The 16,982-nt window shown below is 40.8% G+C and overlaps 1 protein-coding gene across 4 annotated transcripts in view; it reads right to left on the bottom strand.

Annotated features, from left to right (window-relative positions):
- The window catches only part of RTN4 (reticulon 4), an 86,696-nt gene that overhangs the window by 40,981 nt on the left and 28,733 nt on the right, over nt 1–16,982 (bottom strand). Inside the window, exon 1 of one of the 4 annotated variants that reach the window (XM_061625738.1) lies at nt 727–925. The exons of the other annotated variants lie outside the window; for them this stretch is intronic. Coding sequence (XP_061481722.1) covers nt 727–760 — 34 coding nt within the window. The 5' untranslated portion in view covers nt 761–925. Of the gene's footprint in view, nt 1–726; nt 926–16,982 lie in introns of those variants that run through there. 4 annotated transcript variants of the gene reach the window in all.

Raw genomic sequence — 16,982 nt, forward strand, 5'->3', positions numbered from 1 at the left:
ATTCTTACACTTTCATAACACAGAGATTATGAAGAACAGTGGCTGAAGGGACAAAGGTCGGCAGTTGAACATTAGGTACTTTATTTAGCTTAGCTCACTTTAGATTGGCAATGCCAATTGCTATTAAAAGCTAGACAAACAGTTGTGCAAATCAAGGAGACCCCCCTCAGATAACAAACATTAAGATGAGCCTCTAAAAATAGCCTGGCAAAGGAGAGAGAGGCTGTGAAAACAAGAGGGGCTTGAGCTGTACCTTCGGGGCTTTACCTCTGCTTTGCAAAAGGCACTAAAGGGCTGCACTGCATCCAGAGGTAAAAGCCCATTACTTTAGCAAATTACATTACACTGACCACTAGCAGCATTTAAAAGCAAAATAACCACCAACTCTCTTTCCAAGCCAGCAATCAGTTAAAATGAGGCTGGCCCTGACATTTGTACAGCCAGGACATACCAAAGGCAAGCTGTCCTGTGCTCTCAGATGGCAGGGCTTAATCCACTAAAACATTTTAAGAGCTTCAAAGCAAGCGATCTCTCCCTCCCAATGCTCCCCCTTATTTAGATATTCCTCAGCACTGATCTCCAAAGGATTCCCCACCCCACACTTTTGCCATTAGCTCTCGCACCCTTGAAAAAAATCTGCTTCTCTAGAAAATGCACAATAAGCCTCTCTTGTACTGAAGACAACCCACAGCATCTTTAAAAGTTTAAAAGAACAACAGCAAATACCCTTATCCTTCCAATTGCTCAGCTGACTGTCCATCTCTCTTCACAATGGATCTGCCCCTCCAGCTGGGATTATCAATTATGCATACTAATGGAAAGGCTGTAGCTGCAGAAAGCAAGCACAGGAGAGAGATGAAACATCAGGCTTCCTCCAGCAGAGGTCTGCAGTCTCACGTCTGCTCCACAACTGCAGCAGGACTTAAGTCACCTGACTGTCTTCTGGGCGTGGAGCAGACTGACGCAGTGCAATCTGTAACTAGGCTACTTATATTCCCGGCGCTAATTCCTCACTTCAATCTGCTTACCTTGGCAACCGTTTGCTTGTTACTGGTACCAAAACTGATGGTGAGAGTGGGAGAAGAGACTGACGCTACAATACAGAAAATACACCATGCACACACATGCACAGTATTCACGTTTTCATACTGTGGGTAGCCAAATGCTCTTGGGCTGCTAGATCGCTAGGATCTAATCGTTTAGGATCAGATCATTAGGATTTGTGCAAACATTTGTACCAGGGCAAAGAGATCTTATAGATACCAAGAACCAACCCGAGTTGAAAATATACACTCTAAATCAGTGGTTCCCAACCTTTATGAGTACAGAACCCCCTTTGTAAACTCAAAAAATTTCATGACACCCACCCCCCACGCTAATTGTAATTTTAGTCTCTGTTAATTGAAAAAAGGATGCATGGCAAAATCACAACTCCAAATACCTCTTTCCATAAAAAGCTCCCTGCAGACAGGAAGGTGTTGCTTTCTTTTCTTAATGCAAAGGTCCAATCAAATTGGTATCCGCCTCCTCCCTACACACACACTGTCTGAAAATGTACAGTCCTGTCTCCCAACACCAGTGGGTTACAGTGTTGGACTAAGAACCAAGTTCAAATCCCCACCCAGCCATGAAACCCACTGGGTGACCTTGGACCAGACAGTCTCTCAGCCTGACCTTTCTCACAGGGTTGGTGTAAGGATAAAATGGAAAGGAGGGGGAACCATGTGCACCACCGTGAGCAACTTGGAGAAGTGGGATACAAATGCAGTAATAATTAAACAAATCAATACATTTCAGCTGCAGTATGTGGACCCCTGCCTCAGGAAACCTGCTGAGCTTTTTAATAATAATAATAATATTCAAGAAGCAACAATGTGGTAGTGGTGGGGATGCTAGATTGTGAAAACAAAAGGGTGGATAGATTGAGGAGCGGGGTTAGTGCTTTTAGGCTTTGGGATGATCATCAGAACTGATAACTTGGTTAGCGTGTACTTGGGGGATGACAGTGGAGCAGAAGGCAGATCAGCGCATGCACACACACAAGCACACCGGCCCCTCCTGCAAGCAACTGCAGGCATGCATGCGTTTGTGCATGTGGGAGGGGGGAAGCCCTCAACTGCCGCAGCATCTTGGAGAGAGAGGTTGGTGGGCGGAATGTAGGTGGGGGGGTCACTGGCACACACCCTTAGCCTCAGAGATGGGGGGCCAGCAAGTCCTGAGCTTCCTCACTGCTCCTTGGCTCCGTATGGGCCAAAGGCGAGATCTGGGCAGCCTTGCAAATAAGAATTTTTTTTTTAAGGAGGTGGCAACGAAGCAGGAGCCAAGAAAGGCAGGCAGGCTGCCCGGAAGGAAGGGGTAAAGCAACCTCTCTTTGCAGCCTTACTTCTTTTTGCTTCACGCAAAGGAAAAGCCCTCTCCTCTCGTTCTGAGTAAGGGCTTCCTCAACAGCGGCAGCTCAAAGAGATGGGAGTTGGTGATAGTAATCCCCTCTTCTTCCTGGTAGCTCCACCCTCAGCCTCCTTTGGCATCTGCCACATGTTTTATAGTCAGACGCCTGCCCTCGGCACACCTGAAAGACACTCTGCCACTTCAGCAAAAGTCCTCCCCTCTTGTTTGGAGCAAGAGGTGTCATCTGCAGCAGCAGAGGGGAGCAGACAGTGTCCAGGGAGTGAAGACTTCTTTTTAAAAAAATTGTTTCTCTACTGTTCACGGCCCCCTCTGGATTACTTCACAACCCCCAGGTTGGAAACCTCTGCTCTAAATGAAAATTTAAGCTCAATGAATGCATGTTGGCAAATACTACATTTATTTAGTGCATTATAAGTGTTCAAAGCACGTATCTGAGTAATCCTTACAATCACCTTCTAAGGTAAGCCCCATGCTGTAGATGGAGCAGGGAGGGGGTTTTGAGGCAAAGAGCTTTGTCTAACCCTTGAGTCCATGGCAGAGGTGCAATATCCACTAGGACAAGTATGGGGAAACCCTGTCTCTCCAAATGTTCCTGAACTACACCTCCCAACATACCTGGCCATTGGCCATGTTTATTAAGGCTGATGGGAATTGCAGTTCAGCAACATCTGGAGGACCAAAGGTACACCACTCCTGAACTAAGGATTTGCTTCTCAGCCCATTGCTAGCTACTCTTAGATGCCCCATTCATTCATTTTTCAGCTTTTGCAGATCTTTTATAGACGCCTGGTTGCTGATTTGTGTACGATTTGGATAAATAAATACACACACACACACACACACACACACACAGAGAGAGAGATCAGGTTGATGCTAAAAACCAATTCTGGGGGCTGAATTTTGGCTGCTATGTACCTAGCCAGCCACCTTAAAAATAATGTTTAAAAAGGACTCAGTAAAACTGTGCTTCTGGTCAATCTTCTCTCTGTTCTGCTGCTTAGCAAACCTGACCATAATTTGGCTTGCCATCACTCCACCCACTTTAGAAAGCCCCCAATCCAGCACCTTCACTGCATCCTTGGGATCCAGTATGACCGATATGTAAAGCTGGGTGTCAACAGCATACTGCTGGCAGCACAGCCTACATCCTCGGACAACCTCTCCCAATGGTTTCAGGTAGATGTTAAATAGCATGGGGGACAAAATGGAGCCTTGCAGAACTTCAAAGGCCAAATGGTCAAACTACAGTCCCCCAGCACCACCCTTGAGGTAGGAGCGGAACCAGAAAGACAGTTCCAATCCCAGCCCCAATCCTCTAAGGCAGTCCAGAAGGATGCCATGGTCGATGGTATCGAAAACCGCTGAGAAGCCCAGAGGAACCAAAAGGGACACACTTCCCCTGTCCAGTTCCTGGTGTAGGTCAAATGCCAAGGTGACGACAGCCGTTTCAGTGCTATGACCTGGGCAAAAACCAGAATGACATTAGTCAAGATAATCCGTTTCATCCAAGATCCAGGGCATTTGCGATGCCACCAAGTACTCAATAAGTTTGCTCAAGAAGGGGAGGTTAGAAATTCCACCTCCAATGCAAAATTAGAAATTTGTATATAATACTCCTGCAGAATCATGCAATACCCACAGCTGTTTTCTTTTTTTTTTTTCAATAATTTTTATTCAGATTTTCATAAAACATACAAGACAAAATCATAAAACATTCAAAGACAAAAAACAAAATCAAAAATAGTTAAACAAAAAGAAAAAAAAGAAAAAAAGAAAAAAAAAAATAAAAATAAAAAATAAAGAGTAAAATATTGACTTCCCATTTGTCAAAGATCAAATCAGTTATAAGTCTATAATATATAGCAATCCTGTCTCTTAAGTCATATTATAAAATCACTTTCCTCCAGTAGTTATCTTACTTAATCATCAAATCTCATAAACATTACTTTATTCTTTCCACAAAAAGTCAAAGAGAGGTTTCAATTCTTTAAGAAATATATCTATCAATTTTTTTTTTCCAGATAAGCATATCGATTAATCCATCTCATTACTAATTATGATAATCTTATTGTCATAACCATAGTCAAAATAAACATTTCAATTAATCCATCACATCAGAATCTGTTAGGTTCAGTAATTTCAGTAGCCATTGTTCTATTATCTCTATTAGTTCCATTTTCCATCTTCCATCTTCAGTAGTCTTGTTAAGTCCAGTAATTTCAATATCCAATCTTCCATTATCAGTATTCCATAATAATCTTGCTGTCAAAGCCATAGTCATATAATAAGAGTCTGATGGGAATTACCTCTATCCCAAATATTTTCTTGCCATCCATTCTAAATAAGTTGCTGAAATACTGCTGTAAAATCATATCTCTGTTCTTTTTTTCAAAATACACTGGGTCATCTCTTAAAAGTTTTTCCATTGTCACATGGCTGCAGTTAATTCCATAGATTTTCTCTATATTGGGCTCCATCACATCATTCCAGTCCAGAAGATAATCCATGCCATTGATAACTTTATCTCTAGAATCTTCATTGATTTCTTCAGAGATAACATTGAGTTCCAAACAATAGATTTTATTTCTAAAGTCCATAGACTCCAAATCTTGTTCCTGTTCCACGTTTGTTCCAATCTCCGGGATCTCCTCTCTCACAGGGACCCCTATTCCAGTCTCCAGGGTCTCCTCTCTCACAGGGACCCCTATTCCAATCTCCGGGGTCTCCTCTCTCACAGGGACCCCTTCCAGGGTCACCTCTCTCACAGGGACCCTTATATCTTTAATCTCCTGCTTCATTTTACTCAATTCAATTTTCGTTATCTCAATCTCATTCATTATTCTCTGAAACATAGTTATTTCCAGATTCTCAGCCACTTTCTTAATTGCCATTTTAAAAGAAAAATATAGGAAAACCACTTCTTATTTCAGCAACAATTGGGTTAATACTCCAAACTTGGTGACATCACAGTATAAACAGAGCAGACAGCCTTATCTCTCCAATAGTTAAGTAAACAAAATGCAGTTCCCAGGATCGAAGCAATTAATGGCAATCGTCAAGAAACAGATTCGTCAAAATAAAATAGACCAAAAAGAGAGTAGTCTCAAAACAGTATAATATTTTTCAAAATAAAAATCTGGAATAGAAATCCCTCTTCTGTGTGTATCTTTAGAATGCAAATCCAGGACAGCTTTTTGCAACAAAAACAGAGATAAGCTATTAATTAGTGCGTAGCAGAGAGAAGTTACGGCTCCCCAGTGAGATGTCAAAAACCGATCAATCTGGCAAATCTCTTTTAAACAGCAACAATTTAAGTCAAGTAAAAGAAAAATATAGAAAGAAGGGTGCTTGCCTGTTAGTGCGTTCTCTCTTAGAAGACAAGATGAACGTTCGCTTTAACAGATAGAGCTTGCTGTTGAAAATCCGTCCCACCTTCGTCGGCTGGACCTCGTCCCATAAATTAATGAGATCTGGTCGTCCCAACAAAAATAGGCTTTGAGGTTAATCTCTTCGTTTCTCCCTACCCGGGAGAAGTTTAATCAGTCAAAAAAAAAAGAAAAAACTGACTGATATATCTGAATAAGCTTCTTTTGAGGCAGGAGCCCGTCTCAAAAGCAGGCACAGGCTAAGTCACCCTTCCCGGAAGTCACCCACAGCTGTTTTCTTAACATTGCCTTAATTGGGTTTTTCCCCCCAATGTTTGAGAGAAGATGAAACTGTGGAGAGCAAAGAGACAAAAATGCTTAACAGACAAAAACGCTTAAGGCAGGGATGGAGAACCAGCAACCCTCCAGATGTTGTTGTGCTACAATTCCCATCAGCCATGACTATTAGCCATGCTGGCAGGAGCCAGTAGGAACTGGAAGTCTCTGCAGGATCACAGGTTTGCCACCTGTGACCTGCCAGGTTTCTTCATGTAACTTACTCTTTGGATAGTGAGCTTAATACATTAAAGTCATGTCACATAAATCAAAAGAGTGGGTTTAAATCTGGGCTGAATAAGTGTATGATGAATTTGCGTGCACTGGGGAGATATGTGGCTTCTTCATTGCACATCCAAACTCCAATTCGCAGCATCGTAAAATATTTAAAGTGCCTTCGTGTACCAGGAAAACAACAGAAACAACATGACTTGGGCAGGCAGAAAGACAATTGCAGAAACCAGTTTGCAGCATGTCCAATTCAACTAACATTTTAAAATGAACTTACATAGCTATGCAAATCAATTAAAACAAATCAGTACTTGGATCTATTGATAAAACCACACACGCATCAAATGCTGACTGCACAAATGCTGAAGAGAGCCTCTGGAGATCTGTCACCAACACAAATAATTTGTCATTGGGACTTCTTCATTACAGAATGTGTGAAGTGTCATCTTTCATCGGCCAGAACTAATTCACAGATGCACTGCCAACTATGGATTTGACAAAATAAAACTATGTACAGAATAGACAGTCGGCTAATTATGGCTGGGATCCAAAGACTGCAAGTGGCAGCCTCCTCGCTGAAGAAAAAGCAATTCTGCCATACCATGTATTGTTTTGTTAAACCCTCTCCCCAAAGTTCAAAGGAAGTCTGCAAACTAGCATGAGGCTACTGTTGGGGGGGGGGGGGAGGAAACAAGTTTAAAGCCTTCTTGGACTCATGAAACTAGGTGCATGGTTGTTTGCGGATAATGGTCTATGTAGTCCTATGCCCAGGCAGACTTTCAGATTCAAAAGCTTCCAGAACTTTTAATATACAAAGCTTTCCATATGTGTTTTTTGTAAACCACTTATGTTGTTTTTGTTTTGTTTTTTATTATTTATAAATTATTTATTTATTACATTTATACCCCACCTTTCTTTTCATGATAGAAACCCAAGGCGGCTTACATATGGTTCCCAGGCGGTCTCCCATCCAGGCACTGACCAGCAGGGAGCTGGCCTTATGTACCTTCAGACCATAGCCTGGGACAATCAATCAAGTGGTATATAAATTTTGGTAAATAAATATGACTTATAATACCAAAGCCAGTTATAGCATCTTTGAGAAGATATGAGCCCTGTGCATACACTCATCCTCTCTCGCACACCCCACATTGTTATTATTTATTAAATTTATATCCCGCTCTTCCTCCCAGAAGTGTAACCTCTGGTTACGTGCTTCTACAACAGAAGCAGCCAAATGTTTTCGGCAGCAGGAGGCATGAGAGAGAATATAAGATCTGTAATATGTAAATCAAATTATTAAACACATTGGAAAAAGTCTGGAGAAAAGTGGCAACACTTAACAACTTTCATACTTTTACAAGTGTAAAACATAACTACGTAGATTACTTTTTCACTTTGCAGACACAAGGTGGCATCAGTGCTCCACTTTCATTCTTGGCAATATTTTCAAGAGACAAAGCTACATTAAGGCAGCAGTTATGGATACATTTGACTTTTCATATAAACACAAGCTCTTGGCAGAATTAAAGCTTTAAATGTGTGGAAGCAGCTAGTCTAGGTTTTTCTATGGAAGATATTACATAACTGAAGCAGGCTTGTAAACAGGTAGGCCACCTGGAACAATTAAAATTATCTCTTGACTACGAAGCAGAGAAGCGCCAACAAAGTTGGTACATCTTTTTGACTTTTAGGCCAAAAAATGGCCAGCCACGGGCTAGTTCATTCATGGATGTATCTATAAAGTTATAGAAGCAATTATAACATACAGAAGCTGCATCAAGTTTGAGAAGCTAAATAGTTCTCCCAGAATGTCATGAGAAAGAGTTAGTTCTCCAAGGTTCAGGTATTTACGAACCAGCAGCCATCTTTATCAAAAGATCTTCAAATCAGGGCACAGTATAACAAACAGTATTTCCAAATCAACAGGTTAGATAAAAATCAATGATATTTTTAAAAATCAGATTTTTTAAATTGAAATCAGATTTCAATTTTTTGTGTAAAAAAATTAGTTAAAAAAGCCTAGGTCAAAGGTATTATGAATACCAATTATACAACTTCTAATTATATTCTATGAATACATTAACAGCAGTTTATGGAGATGGGAGATAACCTGATCAGTCTATTATTCAGGTGGTGTGCATGAACTCTCTCTCTTTTGGCCTTGCCTCTCTCTCTATGTGCAAAGATAGAGAAGGTCAATGAATAGAGAATCTGGGGAGATGGAAGAGATCTGAACGAGGAGATTACTGAAGCGGTAATCCAGCTCTTAATAGCAGTAGCCTCTTTTGCAGGTGTACAGAGAATTTTTTCTTCCTTTAGGCTAATTCATTCTAAATTGAGAAATAAGTTGGGAACTGAAAAAGCAGGAAAGGTATTTCTTTTCCAGACAATGAACAAGGAAGCCAAAGGTGAAGAAATAGAGTTAACTGTGCCACCCAACAGTTTACGTTTCTCATGATTGGGTGAAATTGCCTAAAACTGATTTTGTAAAGAACTTTACTTTTATCCAAAAACTGAAATAGTTAAACCATTCAAAAATCCATGTTTTGTTAATGTTATTGTTTGTTGAAGAAAAAACTAACCAGAAGAATAAATCTTAGTACAATTTAAAAGCTTGTTTGGTGGTGGTGATTCTGGCACATCATGACAAAAATATCATGATTAATTGAACAGTTGGAGCTGGTTGATCTCCTGAATGACTGCACAAGTTGATTCTGCTTCAGTACTAAAGTGATCAAATTTTCATCCCATTTTTTTAATGAAAATTAATCTGAAAACAATTCACTATAATTGCTTAGCGTACCTACCTGATGAAACCTACATCTCTGATTAAGGTTATAGTAAACAATAGTGTACTTCTACTTAAAAAATTATGATTAAATAGAATCTTTCTCATTAGTGATTTAAATCCTTAAAATTGAGTCCTTAAGAAAAGCAATTTAAACCATGATTTCAATCAATTTGATTTAAAATCAAATCAGCCCTGCAAATGAAGCAGTTAAAATTCATGACCTGCCACTATAAACCAAGAACAGGTCCTATCAAAAGGGTTATAACTTGTGACATTTGCTTTGTGTGAAAGATTTTAATCATACATTAAAAAAACACTGCAAACCTGTAAACTGACCAAACCATTAAGGACATCAATACTCTTTAAGGTGCTGTACCAAGTAACCAAATAATATTTAGGGGAAAGGGCTGGGAACCTTTTCCAGCCCAAAAGCTGAATTTCCTTCTGGGCAACCTTCTGAGGATCACATGACAGTGGTAAGTGGGGCCACAGGCAAAAGTTGGTGGAGCAATGAATGTAAATTTTACCCCTGTACAGTAGGACAGGTGCTGCACATCTCTCTCTCTCTGTCCTCCATTCAGGGAAGCAAGAGACATTTTCAGAGTTCAAAGACACATCCCAACCAGGCTAAATAATACTCTGGGGTGCAAAGCAGGGCAGGTAAGGTGTATGGCCTGGGGAAAGTTCAAAGGGCCAAACAGAAAGGCCTGGAGAGCCACATTCTACACATGGACCTGAGGCTCCTCACCCCTGAATTAAGGAGTCTTTAGGTATGATGGGGGGAAATGCCAGCAAGCAACATTAGCTAAAACTGACATCTGTTTTATGCATTATGAGCCACCCCATTCCTCAAGAGCTTGCAATCCAGAGTTTATGGCTGCTGCAGCCCAGTTTGCAAAGTACTATATTAGTAGGAGGCATAAAACCACAGCTTACAGCAGGTGTGAGAAACCTTTGGCCCTCCAGATGCTGCACTACAACTCCCACCATCCGTGCCCATTGACTTGATGGAAGTTGTAGTCTAGCAACATCTGGAGGGCCAAAGGTTCCTCCACCCTTGGCTTACAGCAATTTTTTTTTCTGCAGTTCCACATGTATGGGATTCCATATAGTACACTTTTATCCAACCCTGGGTTCCCAGATGTTGTCGAACTACAACTCCCATCAACCCCAGCCAGTTTAGCCAATGGCCAAGGACGATGGGAGTTGTAGTCCAACATCATCTAGGGGCCCAAGGTTGAAGAACAGTGATACAGTATATATCCACCACGAAACAGATACCATGCACAGATTACAAAGATGTGCAGCATTTGCAAAAGCCTCCAGTCTTTTAGAGGCAGAACGTTTCTCCCATTAGTTGGCTGCCCTCTCCTTGTATTCTCCAGTCATGTTCCCCATCCCTTTGGCCCTCCAGTTGTTGCTAGACTACAACTCCTATCAGCCCTAGCAGGCATAGTCAATGGCCAGGAATGATAGGAGTTGTAGTTCATTTACCTATTCTCCAACTACGAAGAGAGCAACTCTAGCTAGCAGTGACAACACCCCCAAAAGAGTTCTGTAAAATACACATATCCACATCCACTTCACAGTAAGAAAGCAAACTGATAAAAGTTCAGGCAAAATAAGCACTGGGTTGTATTCAGGAAAGTCATGCTCAGGGTAGATCTGCAGACATCAATTGGCATGATTAACTTAAATCCATTGACATCAATGGGTCTGAATATGACTCCATAAGTAGGATACAACCCATAATTTATTTTGAACACGTGATTAATGCAGTGCATACTTAAGCTATGGAATTTGCTCCCACAGGAAACAGTGATGGCCACCAACTTGGATGGCTTTAAAAGAGGATTAGGATAAGGCTATCAATGGCTACTAACTATGATGGCTATACTCTACCTCCACAGTCAGAGGCAGAATACTTCTGAATACTAGTTGCTCGAAATCACATGACAGGAGAGTGCTCTTGCACTCAGGTCTGGCTTGCAGGCTTCCCATGGGCAACCGATCGGTCACTGTCAGAACAGAATGCTGGACTAGATGGGCCATCGGTCTGATCCTGCAGGCTCTTCTTATGTTCTCATGGTTTTCATCAAAAATATGCTGGCACCTTTATAAAAGCAGCCTTCATAATGCATATATTAATGCTTTTCTTCCTAGAACCTACCTGACACTTCTTTAAATATTAATTAAGTAGGGTTTAAATTATACATTGGGATTGAAAGGAATGGGGTTGGTCAACATTTTTAGCGTGAGGAGGAAAGACACAGCTGATTGCCATTTTCAACCAGAAATCATTCTGAAGACAAGCAATCTCTCCCTCCTTTCTTTTTGAAAAGGTCAGAAAGCCAATTATGCACTAGATACAAGCAATTGGTTGCAAATTTTAATCAACTAATCAGTTGAGTTATTAATTAACTCAAGAAAGGTTGATGGCTCACACATTTATTTAAGCTCTGGGGGAAGGAAAGATTAGGCAATTTTTTATTCAGAAGATAGCCAGTGATTGCTTTATCAGTTATAATAAATGAAACCTCTACATCCAAGTCAATTGCTCGGGAATAGAGAGGGAAGGGATATTGCCCTCTTGAGGAGATTGTGGACTTAGCATATCAGGCTAAGGTTTTTTATCCCATGCTTTTCCCAAAGAGCTTGGGGTGGTGCACATGATACTCTTCCCTTAGCAATCACCCTGAGAGGTAGGGCAAGCTGTCAGTCTACAAAATGAATCCTCAAAAAAATCACCTGATAAGCTTCATAGATGAGTGGGGCATTTGAACTCAGGTCTCTCTGGTCTCATAAACCAATGCTCAGACTACTGTGCCACACTGACTTTTATGGCCTTAAAGTTTTAATTGTCTATTTGAATCCCATCCATTTTTTTCCTAGTCTTTGTGGAAGGGTTGTATATAGCATTGCTAATCTTGTGAACAAGGGACAGATGTCTGTTGACTGACAGTGGTAATAACCTGGAATGTTTAAGAAACACTGACAAGCTGAGGGAGGAGAGTGCTTTAGTACTGTTTTCCAAATCTCTGGTTAGTTTTAACTGTGTTTTTAAAATGTGATGACTAGCCAACTTGAATTCATGGTATGCCGTTGGCTTAACAATCATGATTTGTTTGGGCAAAACAAACCATAATACTGGTTCAGACATCACACTTCAGCTAGCTTTGTTGTTTGTTTACCCACTCATGGAAGGAAGACACAATAGGGGGAATACTTGGACTACATGCTAGTACAATTTAATAAACCGTATTTTAGGGCTTGCCATTATTTACTGATTTAGAAACATTTATAAACCACTTAATAAAAAAATCCCAAAGCAGTGTACATAAAATATAAAACAATAGTACAGATAAAATCAGCAAATATTAAAAACAAGTATACATAAATAATGTGTCTGGATAAGCTTGATGAAAATAAACACACGTATACCCACAACTACATTTCCCTTAAAAAAAAATCCTAACGCATCCAGAGACTAGATAACAACATTGGACTACACTGCATGATTGTCACACAATACTCTGTCTCAGCCCCGCAGCAATATTAGTTCAGCAACAAGAGGCCACATTTGGCTGGGCACTGTGAGAAGAGGATGCTAGATCTGATAGGCCACTAGCGTGATCCAGCAGGGCTGTTCTTATGTTCTGCTTTGCAGGCCTTATGGAACCCATGTTTTCTCAGTCACAATATCCATCCCCCTCCAGTATGGATATAATTGATTTGCAAGGTTTTTTTTTAAAAAAAATCAGAAAAATAGCACTTTTGCGTGGAATGAAATCTGTGCTGGAAAGAGCATGGATTCCTGTCTTTGCAGCCCCCTTTTGCTTTTTGGGCAGACATGCTATTGCCCAGTCACAGCTACACGAAAATCCTAAATTTCTCCATTCTTTCCTCTGTGCAACAATCACCTCTCTACCAATTAAGGAAAAAAGAGAAACAGCTTTAAAGCTAGAGTGACACAAGCACCAGAAAAGACGCAATAAATGGCTTCCAAATGAACAAGTCAATTCCCTTCTTAATTGTCTGATGATGGGACTTCCTGGCTCATTCTGAAGTTGTTTGGGGGTCTCCCCTTGAACGTCTATGGCTCTGGATTTCTCTCTAGCAGTTGCCAATCACTGCTCTGACTTCATATATTGGCTACACACAATGAAAGGTGAGAGCAGGCTCAACTTTCACAAAGTAAGTGTTTCAAACAGTGCCTGCACATTTTGCTTCATAGCTTTCATTCTAAAGAGGCTAGAGACTTTTTTAAAAACTTCATAGTCTGATCCCTGCTGGATTTGGGTCCTGTACAGATTATTCCTTGTCTGCATTTAAAGGCAATGTCTTGTAGAGGAGAAGCTTGATAGAGAGCAGTCAGCTTCTAAAATGCGCTTCCAGTACCTGGCATAGAAGGGATGGCTGTATGTTGTCTTCTCATCAGAATTATTTGTCCAATTTGAGAGCCAGTGTGTCATAGTGGTTAGAGTGTTGGACTATGACCTGGGAGACTAGGGTTTGAATCCCCACACAGCCATGAAGCTCACTGGGTGACCTTGGGCCAGTCACTGCCTCTCAGCCTCAGAGGGAGGCAATGGTAAACCCATCTCTGAATACCGCTTACCATGAAAACCCGTAAGTCAGGATCAACTTGCAGGCAGTCCAAGCTGTTGCTGCAAGCTAGGAACATGGGAAACTGCCTTATAGCAGGCCAGACCAGGATCTCAAGCAGATAAGTTTTTCTTACCATCTGCTACTAGATTCTTCTCAGGTGGAGATGCCAGGGATTTAACCTGGGCCTTTACACATGCAAAGCGTGAGCACTATCGCTCCTTAGTTCAGTGCTTATTTCTATCCATTTTTTAAAAACATGATTAGGGATCTCTTACTGTTAATGCAGCATTCAGCAACCTGGGGCCCCTCCGGATGTTGTAGTCTAAAACATCTGGAGGGCACCAAGTTCCTGAAGGCCATACTAATGAATGCAATCCAGAGAAAGTTATGTTCACTTGAACACCACCGAAACAAGTACACTCCTGAGTTTCACTTTTTTACGTTACTTGAGCTTGACCAGCTTTCTCTGGACAATGCCCTTTGATTACATTGTTGTTTCCTGTTGAAATTTTCCATGCATTTATAAAAACAAGCAGTTTTCTCAGTAAAAGACCACCACATGTCACTCTTGCAATATCCAAGTGAAAGTTTTTCATACTTTTCCAGCAGCAACATAACTGAAAAATCTACAGTTAAATCAACATTACTCAAAGAGAGCTAAAAATAAATAAATAATGATTTAGTTCCACCTTCACACCTGCTGTTCTGTTGCTGGCAGCATCAACACTATACCTTTCCTATTTTTAAATACATTATGCACAATAGAGTATTGCCAGGATTTAAATGGAGGGAGAGAAAAGTGTTTTGCATTTTTAAAAGCTGGTTGTGTAAGGAGGGAGCTATGGCTTGTGAAAGTTTTAGGAGGCACAGATAAGAGTATTTGGGTTGGACCTGAATCCTAGCCCCAGCTCACTCCTTTACCAATTTGGTCATCAGCCCTTAAAAATGTATGTTAACTTATGCGACAAGGACTTTGAAATGTCAGAGCCATGGCTTTTTCTTTTTTGCATTATTTATATTTAAACTGTTTATGTATTAATCTCTCTCTTTCTCTCTCTCTCTCTCTGTATGTATGTATGTATGTATGTATTTATGTATGTAGGATTTCTCAATAAAATACCCAAAGCATTAATCTCAGCAAAATGGAAAGCTAGACTGCCAAACATACCTGTTTGTAATTTCTGGCACTGGGTGTAGTTTGACTAATGTGACTGGTTAATTTTAAGACATTGTCCCATTTATTTATTATGTATAACATATTCATATGTATCCATGTTCACCTTCAGCTGAAACTATTAAATACATAACACCTACTCTAGTTAAAATCACTGGATAATATCTAATGTTAGAAATACTTGCTCCATTTATTTCAATGGTTCTGCCCCGAGTGTGACTAACACTGGATATTGTCCAATAACTATAACCAATATCAAAGGAAGAATTGCTGTGAAGTCAAGAATTCTAACACACCGGTACCTTAGGAGCAATACAAACATCATTACTATTGATGTAATAAAGATTAACTTCTTCCCATGAAGATACTGTTAACACACCAAAACTTCTAGAAAGAAAATCGTAAAGACAAGACAAAGCTCTTCAGGTCATTACAGGAAAGGCATAAAACAATAGCATGAGACAGACATAAAACATGGTATTCTTTCATTTTTCTTTGCTCAGAAAGCAGGTTTATACCATTTCTAAGGACCGTGCAACACCTTTGCACAAAATGAACGGAAGTCTTGTCTTTTAAAAAGACGTGTGCTTACACTGAAATCAGACATTAAAACACAGTAGGTGACCCAGAAATATCCGAGATGAAGGCTAAAGAATGATTCTGTTCTGTGCCAGAAGTAGTTTTCCGCTGAGTTAGAAGCTTATGCATTATTCACAGGAATATCTCAACAAAGGCCACAGTGTACTGCAGTGGAAAGTCACACACAACTGGAATGTGGCAAACAATTCTGTGCAGCAGGAATAAGAGGTAGGAGACCCTGCACAACAAGATCAGCAAGGGAAGGGATTCTGTTCAGACTAGATTCTTCCAGCAATTTCTGTTGCAGGCTCCAGGCCCTGCAGAACAACACAGAATCTCAGTACAGATTCTGGAAACTTTCTGACGGCTGGTGTTTTTGCAAGTTTCCTTACCATCAACTCCTATCTCACAGTTTATGTCTAGGTCACAGCCATCAAATGGGAATAAGGGTGTAGTGCAGAATAAGGGAGCACTGCAGCATGATAAGCACCAAGATTAAATTAGTCACCCTCTTCCCTTTAATTCAACAAGATTTCTGTGGGAGAAGTTCCAGGTGAACTGTAGACATCTCCTTCCTTAGACTTGGCCATACTGGTTTAATTCTGACCTGGAGTAGAAGGTGAGCTTTTTCCATTGGTGGTACCAGTGCTGGGAAATGCCCTCCCTGTTGAGATACAAGCAGCCCCATCCATACTGGTATTCTGCCGGCTCCTGAAGACACACCTGTTTAGGCAAGCATATCCCTGAACTTGAACATCCTTTTCTAACTATTTCCTCTTTTAACTGTTTTAATTGTTGTGCTTTTTAATTGGATTGTTTTATTGTATGTTTAATTACGTATGAAATTTGTAATTGATTTTATGCTTGCAAATTGCTTAGAAGCCATTCTGGCATGCAAGTAGTATATAAAAGCAGCAGCAACAACCACATTGGTATTTACAGTATAAACAAACAGAAGAGAGGTCACTGTCCCAAAGAGCTTGCAATCAACACTTAGGGAGGGGAGACTCTAAAAAGAAGGAGCAAAGGAGCCAAGGTAAAAAGGAATGAATACGTACAAGCCCAATTCTATATATAAAAGTTGTTGTTACCATTGGGTAAGGTAGTGGTAGCTGGTGCCCACTGGGACTGGTGGGACAGAAGGCAGAGAGGTCATTCCAGTTTTGTCCCCATCCTCCTCCCTGCTGAGGAGGATACTTTAATGGTAACAACTGAGACTAAGGAGAAGGAAGCTGTCAAGAAGTGCCACCCCCTGGACTGGTCGTAAGTAAGAAGCCAGGCAGGGATTGGGTTGGCTGAGGGCACACTGCTGTTGGTGGAGCAGTGCCCCATTTGTCCTAATGGACCAGCCTCCCCCAAGGTAAGGACTAAGTATTAAGATAAAGGTGTCATAGAAAATATGGTTTGAAGGAACATTCAAAGCCGTCCAGATGGTTCCAGGGTGGGGAACCTGTGGCCTTCCAGATGTTACTGGACTCCAATGACC

The sequence above is a fragment of the Rhineura floridana genome, chromosome 4 (assembly GCF_030035675.1).
Source record: "Rhineura floridana isolate rRhiFlo1 chromosome 4, rRhiFlo1.hap2, whole genome shotgun sequence".
Lineage (NCBI taxonomy): Eukaryota > Metazoa > Chordata > Lepidosauria > Squamata > Rhineuridae > Rhineura > Rhineura floridana.